The sequence below is a fragment of the Geospiza fortis genome, unplaced genomic scaffold, assembly GCF_000277835.1.
Source record: "Geospiza fortis unplaced genomic scaffold, GeoFor_1.0 scaffold75, whole genome shotgun sequence".
NCBI classification, from domain to species: Eukaryota; Metazoa; Chordata; class Aves; order Passeriformes; family Thraupidae; genus Geospiza; species Geospiza fortis.
Window position 1 is genome coordinate 1097779 of NW_005054360.1, and position 19771 is coordinate 1117549.

At 40.1% G+C, this 19771-nt stretch overlaps 1 protein-coding gene across 3 annotated transcripts in view; it reads left to right on the forward strand.

Annotated features, from left to right (window-relative positions):
- Positions 1-19547, forward strand: part of GAD2 (glutamate decarboxylase 2) — a 39481-nt gene extending 19934 nt beyond the window's left edge. For all 3 annotated transcript variants that reach the window (XM_005423866.2, XM_031059299.1, XM_031059298.1), the window contains 9 exons: positions 1468-1547; positions 5040-5094; positions 6510-6626; positions 7733-7797; positions 11553-11631; positions 13328-13477; positions 15204-15311; positions 16256-16345; positions 16963-19547. In XM_005423866.2, coding sequence (XP_005423923.1) covers positions 1468-1547; positions 5040-5094; positions 6510-6626; positions 7733-7797; positions 11553-11631; positions 13328-13477; positions 15204-15311; positions 16256-16345; positions 16963-17136 — 918 coding nt within the window. In that variant the 3' untranslated portion in view covers positions 17137-19547. The remainder of the gene's footprint in view (positions 1-1467; positions 1548-5039; positions 5095-6509; positions 6627-7732; positions 7798-11552; positions 11632-13327; positions 13478-15203; positions 15312-16255; positions 16346-16962) is intronic.
- Positions 19548-19771: the final 224 nt, after the last annotated feature.

The window sequence follows — 19771 nt, forward strand, 5'->3', positions numbered from 1 at the left end:
AAATAAATCTAGTATTAAAAATATTTATCTGAGGAAGTATTTTCAAATTGTCCATATATCATCAGTGAAACATGACTTAAGAGCAATCTAAACGTCTTAAAAATCTCTGGATATTGAAAAAGTCAGCAGACATCATGAAAACATTAAGAACTTCAGCCAAAATGGTGAGAATACAGGCATATAAAAAAAAGGAGTTTATACTGGAAATTCTTAACCATAGCAATCTTAACCACAGCAGTCAAGTCTCTATGAAAACTACTCCCTGAGAAATTTTTAAAACACAGAGGTATTTTTACTTCTGAAGTTGGATGTAAATGTTTCAGTTCTTCTACTCTTCTTCCTCTTTCATTAAGTTGGTTTAGAATTACTGTAATTTTCTCATTATATATAGAGTCCTTTAACATGCAGTGAATCTGTGCCCTCATGGCCTTCAGGTGAAGTCCACACGTTTAACCATTGTGCCAGTCTCTTCCCCTGCTGTTCTCTGCTGCTTACAAACACTCCCTTGACAAAGCCATAGTGATTACTTCTTTCCTTCGTGATCTGCAAACTAGGTGTTCCTTTCTTCTTTAACACTGTGGAGACTTAAAAAGTCTTGTTAGGTTTTTGTCTTCTGGATCTTTTTTATAGTGTTACATCCTAAGGTAATGATACTGTAGTATCTAAAGAATTTCCATTTTTTCAATGTTTAATAAACTGTAGTTAAAATTACTCTAGACAATATTGTTAACAGTTGGGTTTGAGTTAATACAAAATCAAATTCGTGGGGCTATAATTTGAAATAAAACTGTTGCATTATCATAATCACTGGGATTCAATTTAGAATCATACACCAACACTGGCTCAGGGGTTAAGTCCTGTGAGCAAGAGGAAATTAGGCCAACATGCACTTGAGTATGTAACTTACACATTTTATTTTGTATATACAGATTAACTAATAGTCTTACTATAATGATAATAATAGCCCTATTCTGATTCTAAACTTCAGTAGCTGTGTTTATTAGTAGGAGTTATTACTGGCTTTCACTGGCGTATCACAATTAGGCTTCCTATATTCATTTATCTGTTTTTCTCTGGAGAGAAGATACATTGTAGCACATGACTATGGGCATCACAGACTAAATGAATTCTCTAGGGAAGACTATTTTGTTTCACTAAATCAAGCTCACAGCAGATTCTGTAGAAGCAATAGAAGCTGCAGGTTTGCATCAAGGTCCAGCATGGACCACAGTTGTGTCTGTAATATTCCAGGAGTAAACCCAGATTAGAGTGATTACTGTTCCTCCAGTTCATGATAGTGACCTGCTTTGAAGCCTCAAATTACAGTGATCAGTTTCCAGAAGGGCTCTGAATGTAATTATGGCTTGTGGAACTTCTTGCTGAAGGGTTTGCCAGAGGGTAGTGTTTTATACTAAATTAAATAATAAGTAATAAAACAAATAAATAATAATGAATTTATTTTTTCAGAGTCACTTTTCTGTGAAGAAAGGAGCTGCAGCCTTGGGTATTGGTACAGATAGTGTGATTTTGATTAGATGTGATGAAAGGTAAGTAAAGATGTCAAATACACCTTTTATTGTGGTGCATAACAGAGGATCATCAGGTGCTCGTCTCAGAGAGAGTATGTAGGATGTGGTCAGCAGTTGGTATAATTTGTCATAGCACTGTCATCTTCATCAGCTTTATGCTAATTTATCCCACTTGAGGAACTGGCTCTGTTAGTAACTTCTTTATGGGTCCATTTTTGGAGTTCATAAAATACCTTAAAAGTTCCTTTCCTCAGAGGTTTCTTGTGACAGTGGTCACAAGGGTTTTCAGGATGAGGAAAGCGACGTAGATCTGACTCCATATTTTAGAAGTTTTGATTTATTATTTTATGATATATATATACTACATTATAACTATACTAAAAAGAAAAATAAAGGAGAGATTTTTAGAAGCTGCTAAGCTAAGAACAGGAAAGAATGATAACAAAAGCTGCTCTCTCGGACTCTGTCTGAGAGAGCTCCGTCCTGGATTGGCCATTAACTATAAACATCTAAGATGGCCCAATCCAGATGGACCTGTTGCATTCCACAGCAGCAGATAACCTATTGTTTATGTCTGTTTCTGAGGCCACAGCTTCTCAGAAGGAAAAGCCTTAAGGAAAGGATTTTTCACAAAGAGATGTCTGCGACAGTTTCTGATATTTTTTTTTGTTTCATTCTGATGTGAAACAGGATATCAAACTAATATCATTCTTTACATTTTGTGCTAAGAAGCCAGGAGGAAGCTTGTTTTGGTCAAGTCAGACTCTCACATTTTTGATCCATTAAAATGAGCTGCAGTGGGCCTTTTGTAGGAACAAAATATTTAGGAGCATTTGCTAGTGCAATTCTACTACTTCATGCCCCCACCATCTTTCTCAGCTGAATTGCATCCCCTTCAGTGCCCTTGATGGGGACATGTTTGTGGTAGGATGTGCAGAGAAGGATCTTGGCAGCATTGTGGGAAGCACAGGCTAAGGAGGATGGGGGTCCCTGGAAACCAGCAGCACAGGAGGCAGCTGATGTGCAGCTCACACAGGCTCTGAGAAAGGATGGTAGATACCTCACTGCTTAACTCACCCAACTAAAAGGCTTCAATCCTCTGTGAAAACCCATTTTCAGAAAAAAAGTATATTAACAAAATCAACATATTCTGATAAAAATTTTCTGGTTTAGGAAAACACTTTTTGTGGGACAAAAAATTAATAGAATAATTCTTACTGATTCTATTGAGAATCTTTCCAATAGAAAATTTGAGTCCCTCACTATTATAAGGTATTGAATTAATTACATCTCTAACAGAATGGAAGGCTTTGCTGCTATCAAAATAGTCTGCTCCCACATTAAAAAAACAAGCATCAAGTAAGCAATTTACAGTGCTTATCACAGTGCCTGCATATTGACTTACGGTCCTAGTATCTCTTTATTAACAAAAGACTGAACACACCTTGAAGAGCATTTAATGACGTCAGAACAACCAACACATATCAAAATAAATCCCCAGTTCTTTCTGTTCACTAGAGATGGATGTGGATCAATGAAGCCATGAATTATTTTCTCCTTGTGCAAATTCATTGTGATGGTTTTCTGTGAAGACCACACTGGTTGGCCTGCCCACGCTGAAGTACCCAGCAGGATTCCTGTGTGTCTCACAGGCGCCACAGGGACACAGCAGACAGAGCAGATTGTCCCACAGCACAGGGACAGAGCAGATTGTTTGCAGAGGATCTGGGCTGCTGTGGTTGAGAAGAGCCTCTGTGAAGATGTGGGCCTGTGGAAGGAGCATGTTGATATGTTTTTGATGCTTTCAGTATGACCAAGCATACTTCCAGTGCCTCTTTCCCACTCTGACCCACACCTGCCAAGTTTGCCTTGTTTACCTGGTAAACCTTGACCCTGCTTGGGTATTGCACTCTCCTGGCCATGAATTCGTGCATCTACTCAACTTGACATGGGGCTGGATAATTGCTTGCTTTGGTAAAAAAATTTGGGCAGTGAAAGCGTCTGCCCAGTTCTGTGTATGTTTCTATGCACAAGCTCACTAAATCAGAAACTATTAAAGAACAACATCAAAATTATGTTTTGAAGAGGAATTCATTGCCCTCCTTTGACATGGTTTTATTTTCTTTATTCCTCTCATGATCCCAGGAACATTTTTTGAGCATTAGACTACTACTGCTTTTCTCTAGTCATGTACATGTGTCTGGGGGGAGCTCACAAGGAGTTGAATACTCTTTGGACCTTCCTTGCACTTCTGCAAGAAAAAATTTGGGTTAATTTTTAGATTTTTAGAGCTTTTTATTTTTAGTTATTCTTTCCATATTTTACTGTTTTGAATATGCAGGAGAGATTTTGCAAAAAAAAACTCAGCAGTGCAAACCCATTTCTACTTAAATAAATACCATCTTACTGTAAGCTATGTGAGGACGGAAACTTACTAAACCAATAGTATCTTATTACAATAAATCAATAATTTTTAAAAAAGGACATGCATCCAAATGTCATGAAAACAGTTCAAGGGTTTATATGCAAAAAGAAACTAAAACTAATGGGTTTATTAGTTTCCACTTCATTTTGAGCTTTAATTAAGGGTTTTTTTCAATAGCAGCCAGAATGAGGGCCTAGTGAAAGAAGAAATCTGAAAAAGTCTTTAAAAAGTCTTTAAAAATCTAGATGTACAACATTCAAAGCCGGTGAAGACTTTATTTCTGTAACATGGGAATCTATCATGTTTGTATTTCTGGTATTCATAGTGCCTCTTCTTTTATTGACTTGCTTGTGTCTGTAGCAGAGAAAACCATAGCCATAATATTCAGTATCAGCACTGTTTTATCTTGCACCTAGTTACTTTACAGGATTTCCTAAATCAGCCTTCAAGGCTTACCCAGGTGAATCTGAAGTGGATGGTTCATGGTGGAGGTGTTGCAAATACAGTCAGTGCAAAGAGCCTGCCAGTGCGTTTAGCGAGTCCGGACTGGCAGCTTCTCACACCCTGCCCAGGGAGGGCAAACATGTCATTCACTGAGCCGTGGGAAAGTCACCCTGGAACGCCTTCATCCCTGGCAAGGGAGCACAGAGACAGCTGCTGACAGCACCACTGACTGGCACTGCTCAGGGCTGTGCAGCTCTTCTGGCATTTTCTGTGCCTGCTGATTTGGGATTTGGCACCCAGTGAACTTCTTGGGACACTGGGCTGAGCCTCTCCCTGGGGGACTGAGGCTTATTCTCAGGACTGTAACTTCAGGCAGGACCAAGAGGCTCCAAGGAGCAGCATCAGTCTTTAATGAGGTGACCATAAGATACTTTCTCTCAGTTACCATCACTATATTGATGCAAATATATTGACTAAATAAATAGGGTAAAAACTCAGACTAATGGACAGAGTCTTTCTGTGCTCTTCAATGCAGCATAACTCTTGGTCAAAAAAGTCACTTTGCTCCTTCTTTGAGTTTCCTATTCATTTAATTGAAGAAGTTGATTTCAAGTTACTGATACAACTCTCTCTTACTCCAGAGGGAAAATGATCCCATCAGACCTTGAAAGAAGAATTGTTGAAGCCAAACAAAAAGTAAGTTTACCAGCTTTTCTGCTTCCAAAGATGAAAAAAACTGAAGAATGGCAAAGCCAGTTGTTTGCTTTCCCTGGTAAAACAACACAGCTCGCCCATTAAGTTTTGATTTATTTCTTAGAAATGTAGCCTGCCAATTAATGAGGTAAGAGTTGCTGAGAAAATAGGTTTATAACTACTTTATAATATCCATGAGCTATTTGGCTTTCTTTTTTATATGATGTTTTGCATAACATCCTCCTCTTCTATATTATCAGCCTATGATGCAGCTTGTCAGCTGAATATTGTCAAAACCTGAGTCATCATTTGGGGGAATTTGTTTTATTCTAATGCATTGAAAATATTTTTCATAGACTCACCAAATCAATGGAAGGTAAACTAAAATCCACATATCTCTAAAAATGCACACGCTTGTATTTGTTCACTGAGAGAAGCTAGAATTAAAACATCAGATTAAAGTATGCAATAAACTCAGCTCTGTGCTTTCAGCATTTATATTCACTAGACACACAGCAGCCAAACCTGATCAATAACACAAATCTTCATTAAAAGCACATTTTTTCCAATAAATGCAATACAGTTGGTTAAAAAAAAAAAGGCAGAATGTTAATAGAGTGCTACTCAAACCTACTGACTGTTGCAGAAGGAAGTTTGGACCTTTTTGATGGTTGGAACCCCAGTTCTGTAAAAAACAAAAGTAGCCACTCTTGACCTCTAAGTACTCCTTATAAAATCAACATAACTGAGAATGAAATTAAAATGAAACAGTTCTATAAATTTTAGCAAACCCCAGTTCACATAGTGCAGAAGTGATGGCTGATGAGGTGCAGCATTTAGCAGAGGGAGTTCAAGTGATAGCCCCTGGCCTCTGTGGAGGCTGCTGCCTTTACCTTTGAAGAGCTGTCTCCCTGCTCTGCCTTAGGGATGGGGCTGGAGCCCCACACCTCCCCTGCCCCAGGAGGCTCGCTCAGACCCGATGTTCCAGTGACAAAACTGGGGCACCGCATGGCCAGACCCTCCCTGGGATAATTGCAATGCTGCCCAGGCACAATCCCCCAGAATCGCTTCTCTCACTGTGGTGCCTGGTTGAGGTTTGTTTATGTGACATCCTGCAGTGCAGACTTTTGTGTTCAGGCAGGTGGTGTGAGGCAGAGTTGTTCTGTTGAGCCCGTACCTGTCTCACGCATCCTAATAAATGGAGGACACTGGTTTGGAAGTTTGCTGCCACCTTAAGGTAGAAGCTGTAATATCGCTGGCATCTAAACGTGGAGAAAACCAGTGTACCCGAGCAGGGATGGCCTCTGGCAGACACTCGTGGGGTCACTGTGGGGGCAGCACAGGGGGAGCTGGGGCTGCCGTGGGATGAGGGGGCTGCAGCACTCTGACCATGCACAACGCCCCTCTGCTTTTTGCAGGGATTTGTTCCTTTCCTGGTGAGTGCCACAGCTGGGACAACAGTGTATGGAGCATTTGATCCTCTCATAGCTATTGCAGACATCTGCAAGAAATACAAAATCTGGATGCATGTGGATGTAAGTACCATCATATGTGGAGGGCTGGATTACAAGGTGTATTAACATTAATTTATTCATTTTGGAGAGTGTCATCTTGTACAAAACCCATTGTATTTAGTTCCTGTAATTAAGTCTAACATTCAAGCACTGACTTCCCACTCCTCTGCAAGGCTCAGGTCAGGGGGATATTTTAGGAGCTGTGACTGTACTTGTACTTGTAGCAACTGGGACACTTAAGTTGACCTAGTTTGAGTGCTTTTGGCTTTCAGCTTTATCTTTAAATGCCATTAGTAAAGAAATACGTAAGAAGCATACTGAGAGCTGGCTCAGCTTCTGCAGCAGCTGCAAAATAAATATATAAGGAAAAGGATACATTTGTCTGGAATAAAGTACTGCAAATTGCTGATCAGGTTAATGCAAGTGCTAGGGAAATTTATCAGATTGGCTTCTTAGCTTTATCCAGGCTCTTGCCAAGAAATCTTTCTGAAGGATCATCTTTCAGCCCTAGAATATCTTCTATGTCATTTTTGCAAATCCTTTCTCCAAAAAGGCTTGGTAATTGACTTCCCATAGGTTTGGGAGTCTTGATTTTGAATTACTGTGTCAGCCAAAATCAGTCCATTCAAAGGAAGAATTTCTATTTACCTTAAATACTTCTCAGTCACATGAAATGCCTGCTTGTCCCAGCTCTCTGTGAGGAAAGCAAATGAGTAGAGGGCAAGCAGTAGTGGGTCCAAAATATGATGAAAATCCCCCAGAGCAGCTGAGATCCTAGCCTGGTTTGCTATTATAACTTAGTGAGTACAAGAGAAAAGGCAGCTGACCCAGGAGCAGATCTGCAGGTCGTTAATTACAGCATGGGGCAGCCCTGTGTGCTGGTGTAGAGGAGGGGGAGAGTGAGGGATTTGCAGATGATGAGGGTGGGAGCCTGCATTTGGGGCTATTAACTGCTGCTGCCAAGCTACTGGGAGTTAGCACAGCTCATGCCTCAGGCCTGTCTGCCTGGTCACTTTGGAGTGTGCCTCATCAGTGCGATAAAAAGGGTCCCAAACTGATGGGAAGGCACAGATGTCATCAGGGAGGAAAGCAGAGCTCTCATTAAGATGATGTGCCTCGCCTTGCAGGGAGCGTGGGGAGGTGGGCTCCTGATGTCGAGGAAACACAAATGGAAGCTGAATGGCGTCGAAAGGTGAGGCTTATTAGTATCGATAAAAGACATTTATTAAATGCATTTTGACATATTTGTGATTGCCATAGCAATGCCTGTAAAAATCAAGGATCAGTGTTAGGTCTGAGATACAGTTGGGAGAAATCATGTAAACTGTCCTTCCAGTTGAAGCAGCATTGCAGAGTGCCTTTGTGACAATTTGTTTTGAAGTATAAACAGCAGACATTCCATGCTTGTTTCTCTCTTCTCCCGCCATGCATTCACAGGTCCAGAGCAGTTTCTGCAGCATTCTCTGATTCAGCATCCAACATGAATTAGCAATTTCATTTCTCTAAGAAGTGGATCTTGTAGGTCTTCTGCACTGAAGTATAGAACTCAAAGTATAAAATGTGGGTGCACCTGCAGTTAGGATAGATGTCTTGCTCTGTCACTTCTGGAGAGAATAGCGCTTTCCAGACTGTGTTATTGATGTCTTCAGTAAATTTGTCCCTGGATATATACACAGTTGTAGCCATGAGCTCATAAACATTGCAGATAATGCAGATGAATGTAAGTGATGCTAGTCCAGGCTGGAAGGACTGAGCTTGAACTTAAAAACAGCTGGTTACTCAGAAACATTTAGTTAAGCCATGGAAATCCTTTCTTTAGGATGTTGAGATTTATCTACATTCAAGGAAAGACAAAAACCATTCAGGATTTCGGTGAGCCACAAATGAGTGGAAGCTCAGAGAGTATTTAGAGAAATTTCAGAGGTGCTTGCCCTGTTTTGTATTCTTCCCAGTCACCTATTTAGTCCACTTTCTAGAGGCAGTATATTGGGCTGGATAGAGTCACTTGAATTTCTGTATTTACTGAAGCTCATAATGTTTGAGAGTAAAGCATTACTCCCTTCCTCCTTCTTTATCACTAAATCAAATTGCTGTTCCTTGCCAATTAAAATTACAAACAACTTCCTCATCGTGATCTTGGAGATTAGGAGAATACCTTGATGATTCAGTTCTTTTCTCATATATCTCTCATGCAAAATTTGGAAAGCAGCCAATGATTCTATGATTTCATTTAGTTAAGACTGCCTACAGCACTCCAGACTATACATCATGCATTAAAAGGACAAATATCCAGCAAGCAAAAATCTACCTCATTGCCTTTGAAGGCAGAGTATGAAACAAATGGTTTGCCTCTGAAATTGCTGTCCAATTGTGCTGGAATGAGAAGTTCAGGTTAAATCTACTTTGAAGCATTTTCCACATAATAGCTTTAGATCCAAAACGCCACTGGATTTTATTAAGTGTTTTGATAAGTACCATCTCAATATGTTTGGCACTGAATTAAGGAAATTTGGTATTTTGCGTGCTGTTCCTCTCCTTGCTGGACACTCATTTCAGTGTGTCCAGATCTCAAGTATGGGAACCTTTAGAGTAGACCTTTTAAGGACCTTTCTGTTTTGTGGTAGATAATGGAGTCATCACAGGTCTGAGTAGACAAGAACTGAAGCTGTTACTCATGTTTGATGGGAGAGGGAACATTTACTGCAGCACACTGTGCCCTGAGTACTCACATCCTTCTGGTAGCAGTCAGCCAGCAGAAATGCTCCTGTCACAGGAGGATGAGCTGCAGGACTGTCCTTACCATGCCCTCCAGTGTCCCCATGGCAGATTTCAAGGTGCTGGAAGGCGCCCTGAAGGAAGCACAAGCCCCAGTGTGTGGAGCAGATAGGTCTGGCCAACATCAGGAGTTCCAGCCTGGTGTCCCCCGTGCAGAGGTTCAGACAGGGGGTCACAGCTACATGAGAAGATCATGTGTGCAATGAGTGCTCCCTCAGAGGGTCTGGGCGCCCTTCCTAGGGCTGTGGCAGGTCAGTGATTGCATCAGTCTGTATTTAATGATGGCTCAGGACCAAATTTTGCCAGTCATGAATCTCTCCTGTCATCCATTTGAAATCTATAAAGGAAAATCTTTTTTTTCTATCTTTGACCCATAGCCAAAAAAAATCACAAGGTTCTTGGGGTTCAGTTATTTGGGCAAACATGAGATGCTTTTGGAAAACATCTGTGGATTCCTGTAGAAGTTTTTACTTTTTGTCTTGGTCAGCAATTTCTTCAAACACATACTGATGACAGAAGCCCAAAATAACTGATAATAAATGAAAAATGTTGGATTTTTATTTTACATAATTAATTATTTTTCTGTACACTGTTGGTATCTAATTAGGTAAATAAGTGACCATAAGGTAGAGTAAATGTTTTAGACAGATAATTCCCATCTGGTTGTTGTCAGTAAGTAACCCTTTTGCTTGAGAAAATGCATACTACTATTATTACTTAGAGGTCTCTTAAAGAATTTCCATCTGATTTTGCATAGGCACAAATAAAATTAAAAAGTGTCATATCAAGGGAAATTCATAGACCTGAGTGAATGTTCAGAACCATTAGCTTTGGTGTTGTAATCAGATGACTGAATGAGCTGATTAAAAGCTGCCAAATACTCAAAAAGCCAAGCCAAGTGGCCAGATGTTGCCTGTGGAAGACTGTTCCCTACAGATTTTGCATCAGGCACTTGCACAGTCTCATTTAAATAGCAAAGAAGAAAGCACAGAAGTACTGCCTGATGTCCATGTGAATTTTGAAGTCTCTTGCTTAGAAGGAGTGGAAGCAATTTGGCAGAAGGTACATAAACCTGTAGCACTGTCTCCATGTCCTACCAAGGAAAACTGCTAGATTCTAACCTGCTCACCTCTGTTCCCATCAGTGTTACCTGCAAGTGTGTCCTGGGTCCTTTAAGTATTCCCATGCCTCAGTTGACTGATTTTTACCAATTTATACCATCAAAATACAAATCACTGCACTAGATAAAATCACATGCACTATGTGTCCTTGGCAGCCTGCCAAATAGGATGCAAATATATACATTTATCAGCTAACTCATCATATGTAACAATAGTAATTACAAAATAGCCAGTCGAGCATAACACAAAATTAAAATAATAAACAACTGGACAATCTTCCATTCAGCCCTGACCACAGTCCCAAATGCCTCTTCTCTAGACTGTATTGTGTCAGCTCTCTGCTTGTTCCCAAAACCTAGGCTGACAGCAGTTTTTCCAACACAGGTGTTCTAAAGGGAGGCAGAATCAGACTCCTTCCTGGCAAGATTGGTCAGTTTAATGCTTATTACTGTAGTTGTGTGAATTGCTGTAGCCAAGCAAAAATTAAGGAATTACAAAAATTTGCTGTCATCAGAGCAACAAGAAAAATTATTTTGGGCGAGCTTTTCCAGGTTACTCAGAGACTTAGTGATACCCAGAAGTATTTAAAGGGATTTTTTAAAATGCTTGTGTGAGCTAGTTACGAAAATCCGGCTGAAACTGGAATAGAAGGAGGGAGATCTGCTGGGTTGCCAGCTTCTTATCTGCATCTTTAATTGACCATGCAATTTTAGAAAGTTCATCAGTCAAGTGTGTGTTTTTAGGAAGTTTGCCCTATGTTTGTAAAGTACAGATGACTCCCCAGAAAGTTTAATGCTGATTAATTTTAGTGGATAGAGCAATTATCCTGTGGTAATTTGCCAGGATTGTCATCCAAAAGCCAACTGGAGTGGATTAGGTCCCCTGTGAAGGCATCACTTTCCTAATATCAGCCATGATTATTTTCAGCTTTGGTTGCTCAGAAAAAGGAAAAAAGTGAGTATTGCTACATGCTTGGTATTATTCTAATTATTTCTAAATGCTTCTGGGGTTTCATCACAAGGTCTGAGTTTCATGTGGTTTTCTGTCCCAGGGCTAACTCAGTAACCTGGAACCCTCACAAGATGATGGGCGTCCCACTGCAGTGTTCAGCCCTGCTAGTAAGAGAAGAGGTATGTCACAATATACGTGCTTCTCTGCTCCTTTCTGGCATTTTACTGCTGAAAATCCTGGATATTTTCTTCGTAACTGTGCCATAGCTAATACTTGCTAATATGATGAGGATTATAACAGGAACTGAGAAAAGACCTCTGTTTATATGCTTCAGCCATGACTGCAGAAAGAATTAAAGCAGATGTCTAGCAAAAACGAGGCAATCAATGGCAATATCTGTACAGAGTTTTGTGACTTTCCATTCTAAATATCCATGGTTAAGTTGTGGCTGCGTGACTGTGTAACCCCACTAGTTGCTGTGTAACATAAGATGTAACTGCATGCAAACTCTGGTCCTCTTGGGGTGAAAGTCGTGGTTTACATGCAGCACAGCATAACATTTGGTCCAGAACTGAGGCATCATTACACTTTCTAGACTTTTATGATGTTCCTACCCAGCTTTGATCTATATATCCACTCAGGGCACATGGAAGTAAAAATGGAGCACTAAGTGCACTTAGAATAAAAAGTAAATGTTTCATTTAGTGCTAGAATTTGAATTACCCTTCAAGCCGGTCATTTTCATATAACCATCACTGACTGGGACAGCTGCTGTTCAGCCACCACTTAATAGACCAGCTATCAAAAAGCTGGTTGCTGTTTTGCTAACAGCTGTACAACAGATTGTATACAAAGTGATTGCACTTAGGAAGAGAGAAACTGGCTTTTATTTGCCCTCTGGGTCAGTTCCCCAAGACAAAGCCTGCCCAGCTGAAGTCAGTACCATCCCTGACTTCTAGTGAGAACAGATGGTTCAGATTAGGAGAAAGTCAATCTTTTTCCCCCTCTCATTTTGCTATCTCAGTTTTGAGTTACACATAAAGATTAGACTTGATGATAAACAGCCATGTTATGATTCTTCTTGGACTGGAAATTGCCATTTTAGGCAACAGCCCTAAGGTAAAACATAAACTTGGTTGAGAGCTTAACTAAAGCCAGAATGTGGCTCTCTGCATTTTACTTAAAAAGCTAAAAAGGAAGCCTCATGCTTTCATGAGCCAGGTTTCCTCACCTTGTTGGCTTCTATTCCTCCCACAAAGGTACTTCTTAGAATGGTATGTTGCAGCCTAGAAATAGGTCTAGGTGGGTTTTTAAAGGCCATATGCTCTTCTGTCTGTTCAAAGCTTTCTGTACCACTTAAGCATCCAATATACAGCTGAGGGCTTTGCAGAAAAGAACAGAACTGTTCCTACAAAGAAAGAAAACAATAAAAATCAGAATTTTAGAGACCAAAGGAATTGAAAAGTGCTGTGATATTCTTTAGATTAGTCACCAGTTGTCTTGGTCTGACTCAGAAAAGAAGCATTCAAAGGAAATGAGGAAAAGGAACCAGAACAAAATAAAAGGCAAGATCCAAAAATTAAGTTAAGCATAAGATTGCTAGGAAGCACAATGTCCAGCTTTTTTAAAAAGTTATTTGGATCTGGGAGTGGATTACACATTGCTGGATCAGGTACCAAGGCATGTTGGGCACTCATAGGGATTAATCCATTGAGCAACTAAGTCTGGTTTTGTGGGGCTTGTTGATCTTCCTTTTGCAATTGGACATATATTCGGCTGAATTTGGGTGTTGGCATTTTTTCACCCAAAGCAGCCCTCAAAGCAGTAGTCAACTCTGTGCTGACATCCCCGTGCTTGTGTCTTTGTGTCCACAAGGGATTGATGCAGAGTTGCAATCAAATGCATGCTTCCTACCTCTTTCAACAAGACAAGCACTATGACCTGTCCTACGACACGGGAGACAAGGCTCTGCAGTGTGGACGGCACGTTGATGTCTTCAAGCTGTGGCTGATGTGGAGGGCAAAGGTAGGACTGCCTGCTGCACATTTGTTTGTATTAAAATAATGCACACCAGATACACTTGAGGGTTTTTTTTTTTCCTGTAATCATAATTTTAGAAAATACCTGACCTACATTTCACATATATAACTTGAAAGAAAGAACATTATTATTTTCTGGGGGTTTTATACTTTTAAGGATGGAGCTTCAAAGCAGCACACATGATTTTGAAACTTGAACTGTATGGCTTTGCATAGCATTTGCCTTGTGTAACTCTAGGAGTCTAACAGCATAAATCATATACCTAGAAATGTTGTTACAAAGATTTCTGGAAATAAAAAGATGTTTTAATTTTATTCAGAAATTATACATGGCAAATCAAGACTGGAATACCTAGGCAATGCTTAATTGCATGCAGTAGATATTAAGTAATCTTTTGAAGGAGTAGAGGAAAGCTTCACTGGGAAATCTGTAAACACTAGCTCTAGTGATTACTTTATCTATATTGCTGAATAAGTTCTTGTGTGTATTTATTTAATCTGTTATGTCAGGTTGCCTAAGGTTGGTTCAGAGGAGATGAGATCACTGTTCTCATTTCCAGAAAGCCTTAAAGATTCTCATGTGCTTCATTAAACCTCTGAGGAGGTGTGGGAGTCTGTAAAGGAGGATGCAATAGCTGTAGTGCTAACCAGGGTCTGCAGAGTGGCAGGTGATTTTAGCCACATCTCTTACTCCAAGCCTTTCTCCCAGGGCTACCTCTACTCTGTTTTGAAATCTTTATACACAGAGGGATAATGACAAGAGCTTTTTAAGTCAGTTGTGCACTGCCAGAACAGATTTAGCAGGGACATGCATCCATTACTCAGAGACATTTCTCCTAAAGCCCATTTTTTCAATATGCCTTGCACTGCTTTTTCTCTTCTCACACTCTGCTTGTAATATTAACATTACAAAATAGGGTGTGTGTTTCTTAAAGAGTTTATCTATTCCAGCTGTTTATTCCCCTTCCTCCCTCTTGAAGCTGCATCCTTTGTTTGAGGCATCACAGTTGGTGATTGCAGTAACAATTATGATGTCACGGAGAGGATTATGACTTCTGCCAGGGAAGAAAAATCAGGCTTTTCTGCAGCTCTTAAAAACACAGCTTCTGATTTTGTGTGGTATCTGTTAGAAAAGAAGAGAGAAGAGCACTACAGAGGCAGGGTAGTATCTAAACAAAGTGTGCATTTCCACAGGCATTAGACTGGGCTCTAAAACTGTATCTACCCATTCTGTGCCTAACTAAAAAAGAGAAAATTATTCTTGGAAAGTCCTCAGCATGTCATTTGTGGAAGATGAAAATCCCCTATCCTGAAAATAGTGGGAGACTCCCCATGTCTGGAAGTCAACACTTCCTGAAGACCCCCCCTCCAGTCCAGTCCAAGCTGTCCAAAACCATCCTCAGCCTCTCTGCACAATCTGCCAAAGGCACCCTTTGAGGTGCTATTCAGGTTCTCAGCAAAATATTCCTGAGAACAAAGCAAGTACCTGATGCTTATTTTGCAGAGTTGGCTATAGCAGTGGCAAGAGCTAAGGACAAGTGAGCTCTGCTTATCAAAGTGACTTTATCACATAGAATCAGATACTTGATCTCTCAGGGACTTCTGAGAGGTGACTTCTGCTGACGTGTTGGCAAGTATTGCTTGGTCCTTTTGCCCTTTTAATTCATAGAACAGATCTTTACATAACTTCTTTTCTTCATCTCTCTGTAAAGGGAACCACAGGATTTGAAGCACAAATTGATAAGTGCTTGGAACTTGCTGAATACCTATACAACAAAATAAAGAACAGAGAAGGGTATGAAATGGTGTTTGATGGAAAGGTATGTAGTGCAACTTCTTTTTCTCAGCTGGTCAACAGTGTTTGCTTCATTACCTATTGGGATGCTACCAACAGGTCAAATCAAACAGCATGAGACAGAAAGCAGGGACCCTTGTAACAAAACTTCTTGTGCCAGTTTCTCTCTGCCTTATGGAATGCAGGGACAAGGGAGATGAGGCAGCTATGCATAAATGTTCCGTTTGCTCAGTTTAACCCTGCTAAAACAAAACCCTGGTGTCTCAGCCTGACACAACACACAGAGGTACAATGAGCACAAGCTCTTAGGTTGTAAAAACAAGTTGCAGTTTGCTTATAGCAGGGTCTGTTAGGAGTGGGTGTACAGTACCCCACAAAATGCACAAAAAATGTCAACGAGTTCTTACTTTATGCCTTTCTGCTTAGTGGTCCCATAGATGTTACATGAGCTAAGATGCTGTGGTGCATGCATTTTAATGCAGCAGCTAGCTGAATCAAATTGAGAAGTAATAAATTTCATTAAATGCAAGAAAATCTTAGACTATCTTATGCAACACCTGTGGCTCCTGTTTACAAAATCAGATTCTATGTTATTCTGTCATGTAATAAAAGTAAATGACACGGTCCTCACCTCTAAATTATCTGTAATAGACTCTTGCCTTAGCCACACGATCCCTTCAGCCCCTGGAGGGGACAGGAGCTGCAAAATCCAGATGCCTTTCAGAAAGACATAAATATATTTGCCCAGCTGGATGATGTGTTTTTGCATCTGACACCCTGGGAATAAATTGCTTAAAATTATCTTTTCTGCATTAATAATGATGATGACTCTCAGTGGACCACAATAATGAAAACCATTGACTGCTGTCACAAGATGATGTATGAGCGGGAGGGAAGGCATGAACTTAATTTCAATTGAGATATTATGAGCATTTCTTACAACATAAGCCATTATTATTCTGTGCTTAGCCCCAGCACACCAATGTCTGCTTCTGGTACATCCCTCCCAGCCTGCGAGGAGTGGAGGACAGCGAGGAGAGGACGAGCCGCCTGATGAAGGTGAGCAGTGAAACCCCTGCAGGCAGACAGTGCCCACGGTGATCTCCAGGGCACAGGGCAAGGGAGATGCTGGCAAATGACAGCTCTATGGTCATTTACAGTCTGGCACCACCTTGCCCTGGTCCCCAGGTGTGGTGTTCCCTGGCTTTGCCCCATGTCCAGAGCCCGTATTTGCTCCGTGTTTATGTACTGGAGGCACTGGGAACTGCAGTCACTAAACACAGCAAGGGCAGCAAAAGCTCAGCAGCACCTCAGCATATGAAACCAATTGTGGCCATGTTGTGAACAGTACAAAAAACAGCTACTACATCCCTGTCAGCAGTATTGAGGGAGTAGCAGAGGGAAATTTCCCCAGTCATTTAAAGAGCACGACAAAGAAACAGGATAAATTGAATGCCTTTTCAGTGTGACATTTATTCCTTACTGGAGGTTAATGTTTTTATTAATATTGGATGTAATTTCATTTCAACTGCTTGTAGCCCTCCATCCTCTATAAAAAAAAAGGAAGTGGACTATGTTTTAATAACAATGAAGGTGATGACAATAATGAAAATAATGATAATAATGACGATAATAATAGTCATCATCATCGTCCCCTACTTTCTGTTGCTCTGCAGGTGGCACCAGTGATAAAAGCCAGGATGATGGAGTATGGCACAACCATGGTGAGCTATCAGCCCCTGGGGGACAAAGTGAACTTCTTCCGGATGGTCATCTCCAACCCTGCGGCCACTCACCAGGACATTGACTTCCTGATTGATGAAATAGAACGCCTGGGACAAGATCTATAAGAACTGGGAGTGAAAGCCTGTTCCTGGACCTCTAAGTAGACAATTAAGTTGTCACAAACTGTGCGAATGTATTTGTAGTTTGTTCCAAAGTAAATCTATTTCTATATTGTGGCGTTGGAGTAGAGTACAGTTTAAAATCAAGAAACATGGCTCCTTTAAAAGTCCTTTCCTGAGTTTTAGAATGCCTCCTTAATAATTAGGTGCACAAAAAAGCTTCATTGAAACAAATAAGGAAGACCAGAAGATACTTAAAATTTTACCCCAAATTTTAAGACAGTAATTACTTTAAATTAACAGCAATCAGACTGAATGATGCCAAAGTTGCCCAAAATTATGACAAAATCAGATTGGGGGAAGTGGGAGGGGGTGGTGAGATGCAGAATATACATGCTGTATGTTTAAAAGTGAAAGGATTTTGCCTTTTTCGTAGTATTAGAACAGAATTTCTAATTTACCTATAGCAACATTTCAAATGTATTTAAATAAGTATAGTTTTACAAAAGGAAATATATATATATATAAAAAATCCTATTTTGTAAACTATATATTTTTATTTTATATGGGTTATAAAACTGCAAGTACAGAAGCTGAAAATTAACTGGGATTCTTTTTCTTTTGATGGAGGTGCCTCGAATATTTATTACTGCTTATTTTAAAAGACAAGCCCACGTAATACATTCTTTCTCCATGTCATATGGATTGTACATCTCCAGGGTTGGTTACTGAAAAACCTCAAGAGGACTGCAGCTCTTACAACCACTTAATAAGATCAATTACAGTACAACAATAGGATGCTATTATTCCTAATGATGTTTCCCACGTGGCCTGAGCAGACGCACAATCAATATTCAGTGCTAACCAAGACTGAGATGAGGTTGTATTTGGATGGTTTCTGTGTTCTGTGTTTAAAAAGCCTATTAAAAAAAAAAAAAGGTCACGGCTGAGTAAATTCTTATCTCAAAACTATTTCTGCTGTGAGCAGTCCCAAACTACATTGAAAATATCACAGCTACATTAAGAAGGTGAAGACTTCTTACAGATGTACAGGTCTGCAAGACAAGGCCTAAATTAAATGTGACTGTAATCTGAGTGACAGGGATGGGGTCTCAGTACAGACTGGTTTGTCAAAGGATTTTCACAGTGCTGGACTCCATCCTTGTCTACAGTGAAGTCAAGATATGGCTACATCTGCCAAAGAACAACCCCTACAGAGCCTCAAAAACTCTTTAGAAATCATGGGCACAGCTCTTGCAGAAATTATTTGCTGCATCATTCCTTAGCTTTAGAGGTGTCTCTGGCATGGAAAATTAAATTTATCCTTTCTCCCCCCAACATCTGGAAGTGTTGGTAAGAGTTCTGCAGCTTAGACCTGTCTACTTATAACCCTACTAAAGCTTTGGTTTTAACTTTGCCTAAATGGCCAACTTGTGTTTGTAAAGCAATATGGTTTTGCTGTCTCTAAAATACTTGAAGACAAAAAAAGAAGTGCAATGTGGGTTTAATTTCATCTAAAATAGATAAATGGATTCAATGTAATATGAGGACATGAAGTAAGAGGAAATAAATAGTGTCTGTAATTGTGTTGCCTTTATTATATTGATAGTACTGTTTTGTCACCTCAGATTGAGGCTGTGCACTTTAGATTTAAACTGTACAATGTTGCAAATCAACATGTGTTGCTGTATAAGCTTGTACAATATATTATTGATATGTCATTATTTGTGTGGTAGTAGTATTGACTCTTGATATTGTAAGAACTGCATTCACGCCTGTCCCTCTACTGTATCTTTGCTTGGTGTTACCCTCTCCTCTCAGCTTCTGGGCACGCTCCTCACCTCATTCAGTGGACTTCCATTGCCACCTGCATTGTGTTGCAAGCCAAGCTGTAGAGGAGATACCGATGCTATCAGGAAGGCCTCAATGTGACCTCTGCTAAACGTGCCAAAATCAGCAGATTAATCACTGAAATACTGAGTAGAGCAGCAAATTATATTCTTTTTTCTTGGTGGGAAAAAGGCAAGCAAAGAACTTATAAAGTAAAAATAGGACAGGGACAATGACAAAGGTGATCAGTAGCCCGGTTACATCTTGCATGTGCAATTCCGTTTTAAAGTGCTAAGCGCAAACAGCGTATTTATTAGATGTATGTGCCAATCCAAGATTTACATTTGGTGTTCCAGGAGAACCAGCATTTTTTTTTACACATTACTGTACTTCTTGCAGCCAGGAAGGAGCGGCATAGCAATCTGTTCTTGTGTTTGACCAAAGTATCTTATCTGTGGTGTTGATCTAAATCCAAATAAAAGTGTAACCTGTGACTCTGGGTCTTTTCATTAGCAGCACTGATGAGCACTCTAAGCATTTGTGCCATTTTGGAGAAAGGCCCCAATAAAGAGAATGTTTAATTGGAACTGTTTATGTCTCCTGCTGGATTTGTTCATTACAAGATGCATTCTGTTCACTACTGTAACATAAAAATATCGACTCCACCACCAGACTTTTTCTGAGTCAGTACTCCAGACCTTTTTGGGAGGCAATCCTCAGCACCAGCATACAAAGGTAAATCTACCCTCTGCTATTCCTGCACCTTATCTTTACAAGATGGATTTAGTTTTTTCACCTCAGACAGCCTAAA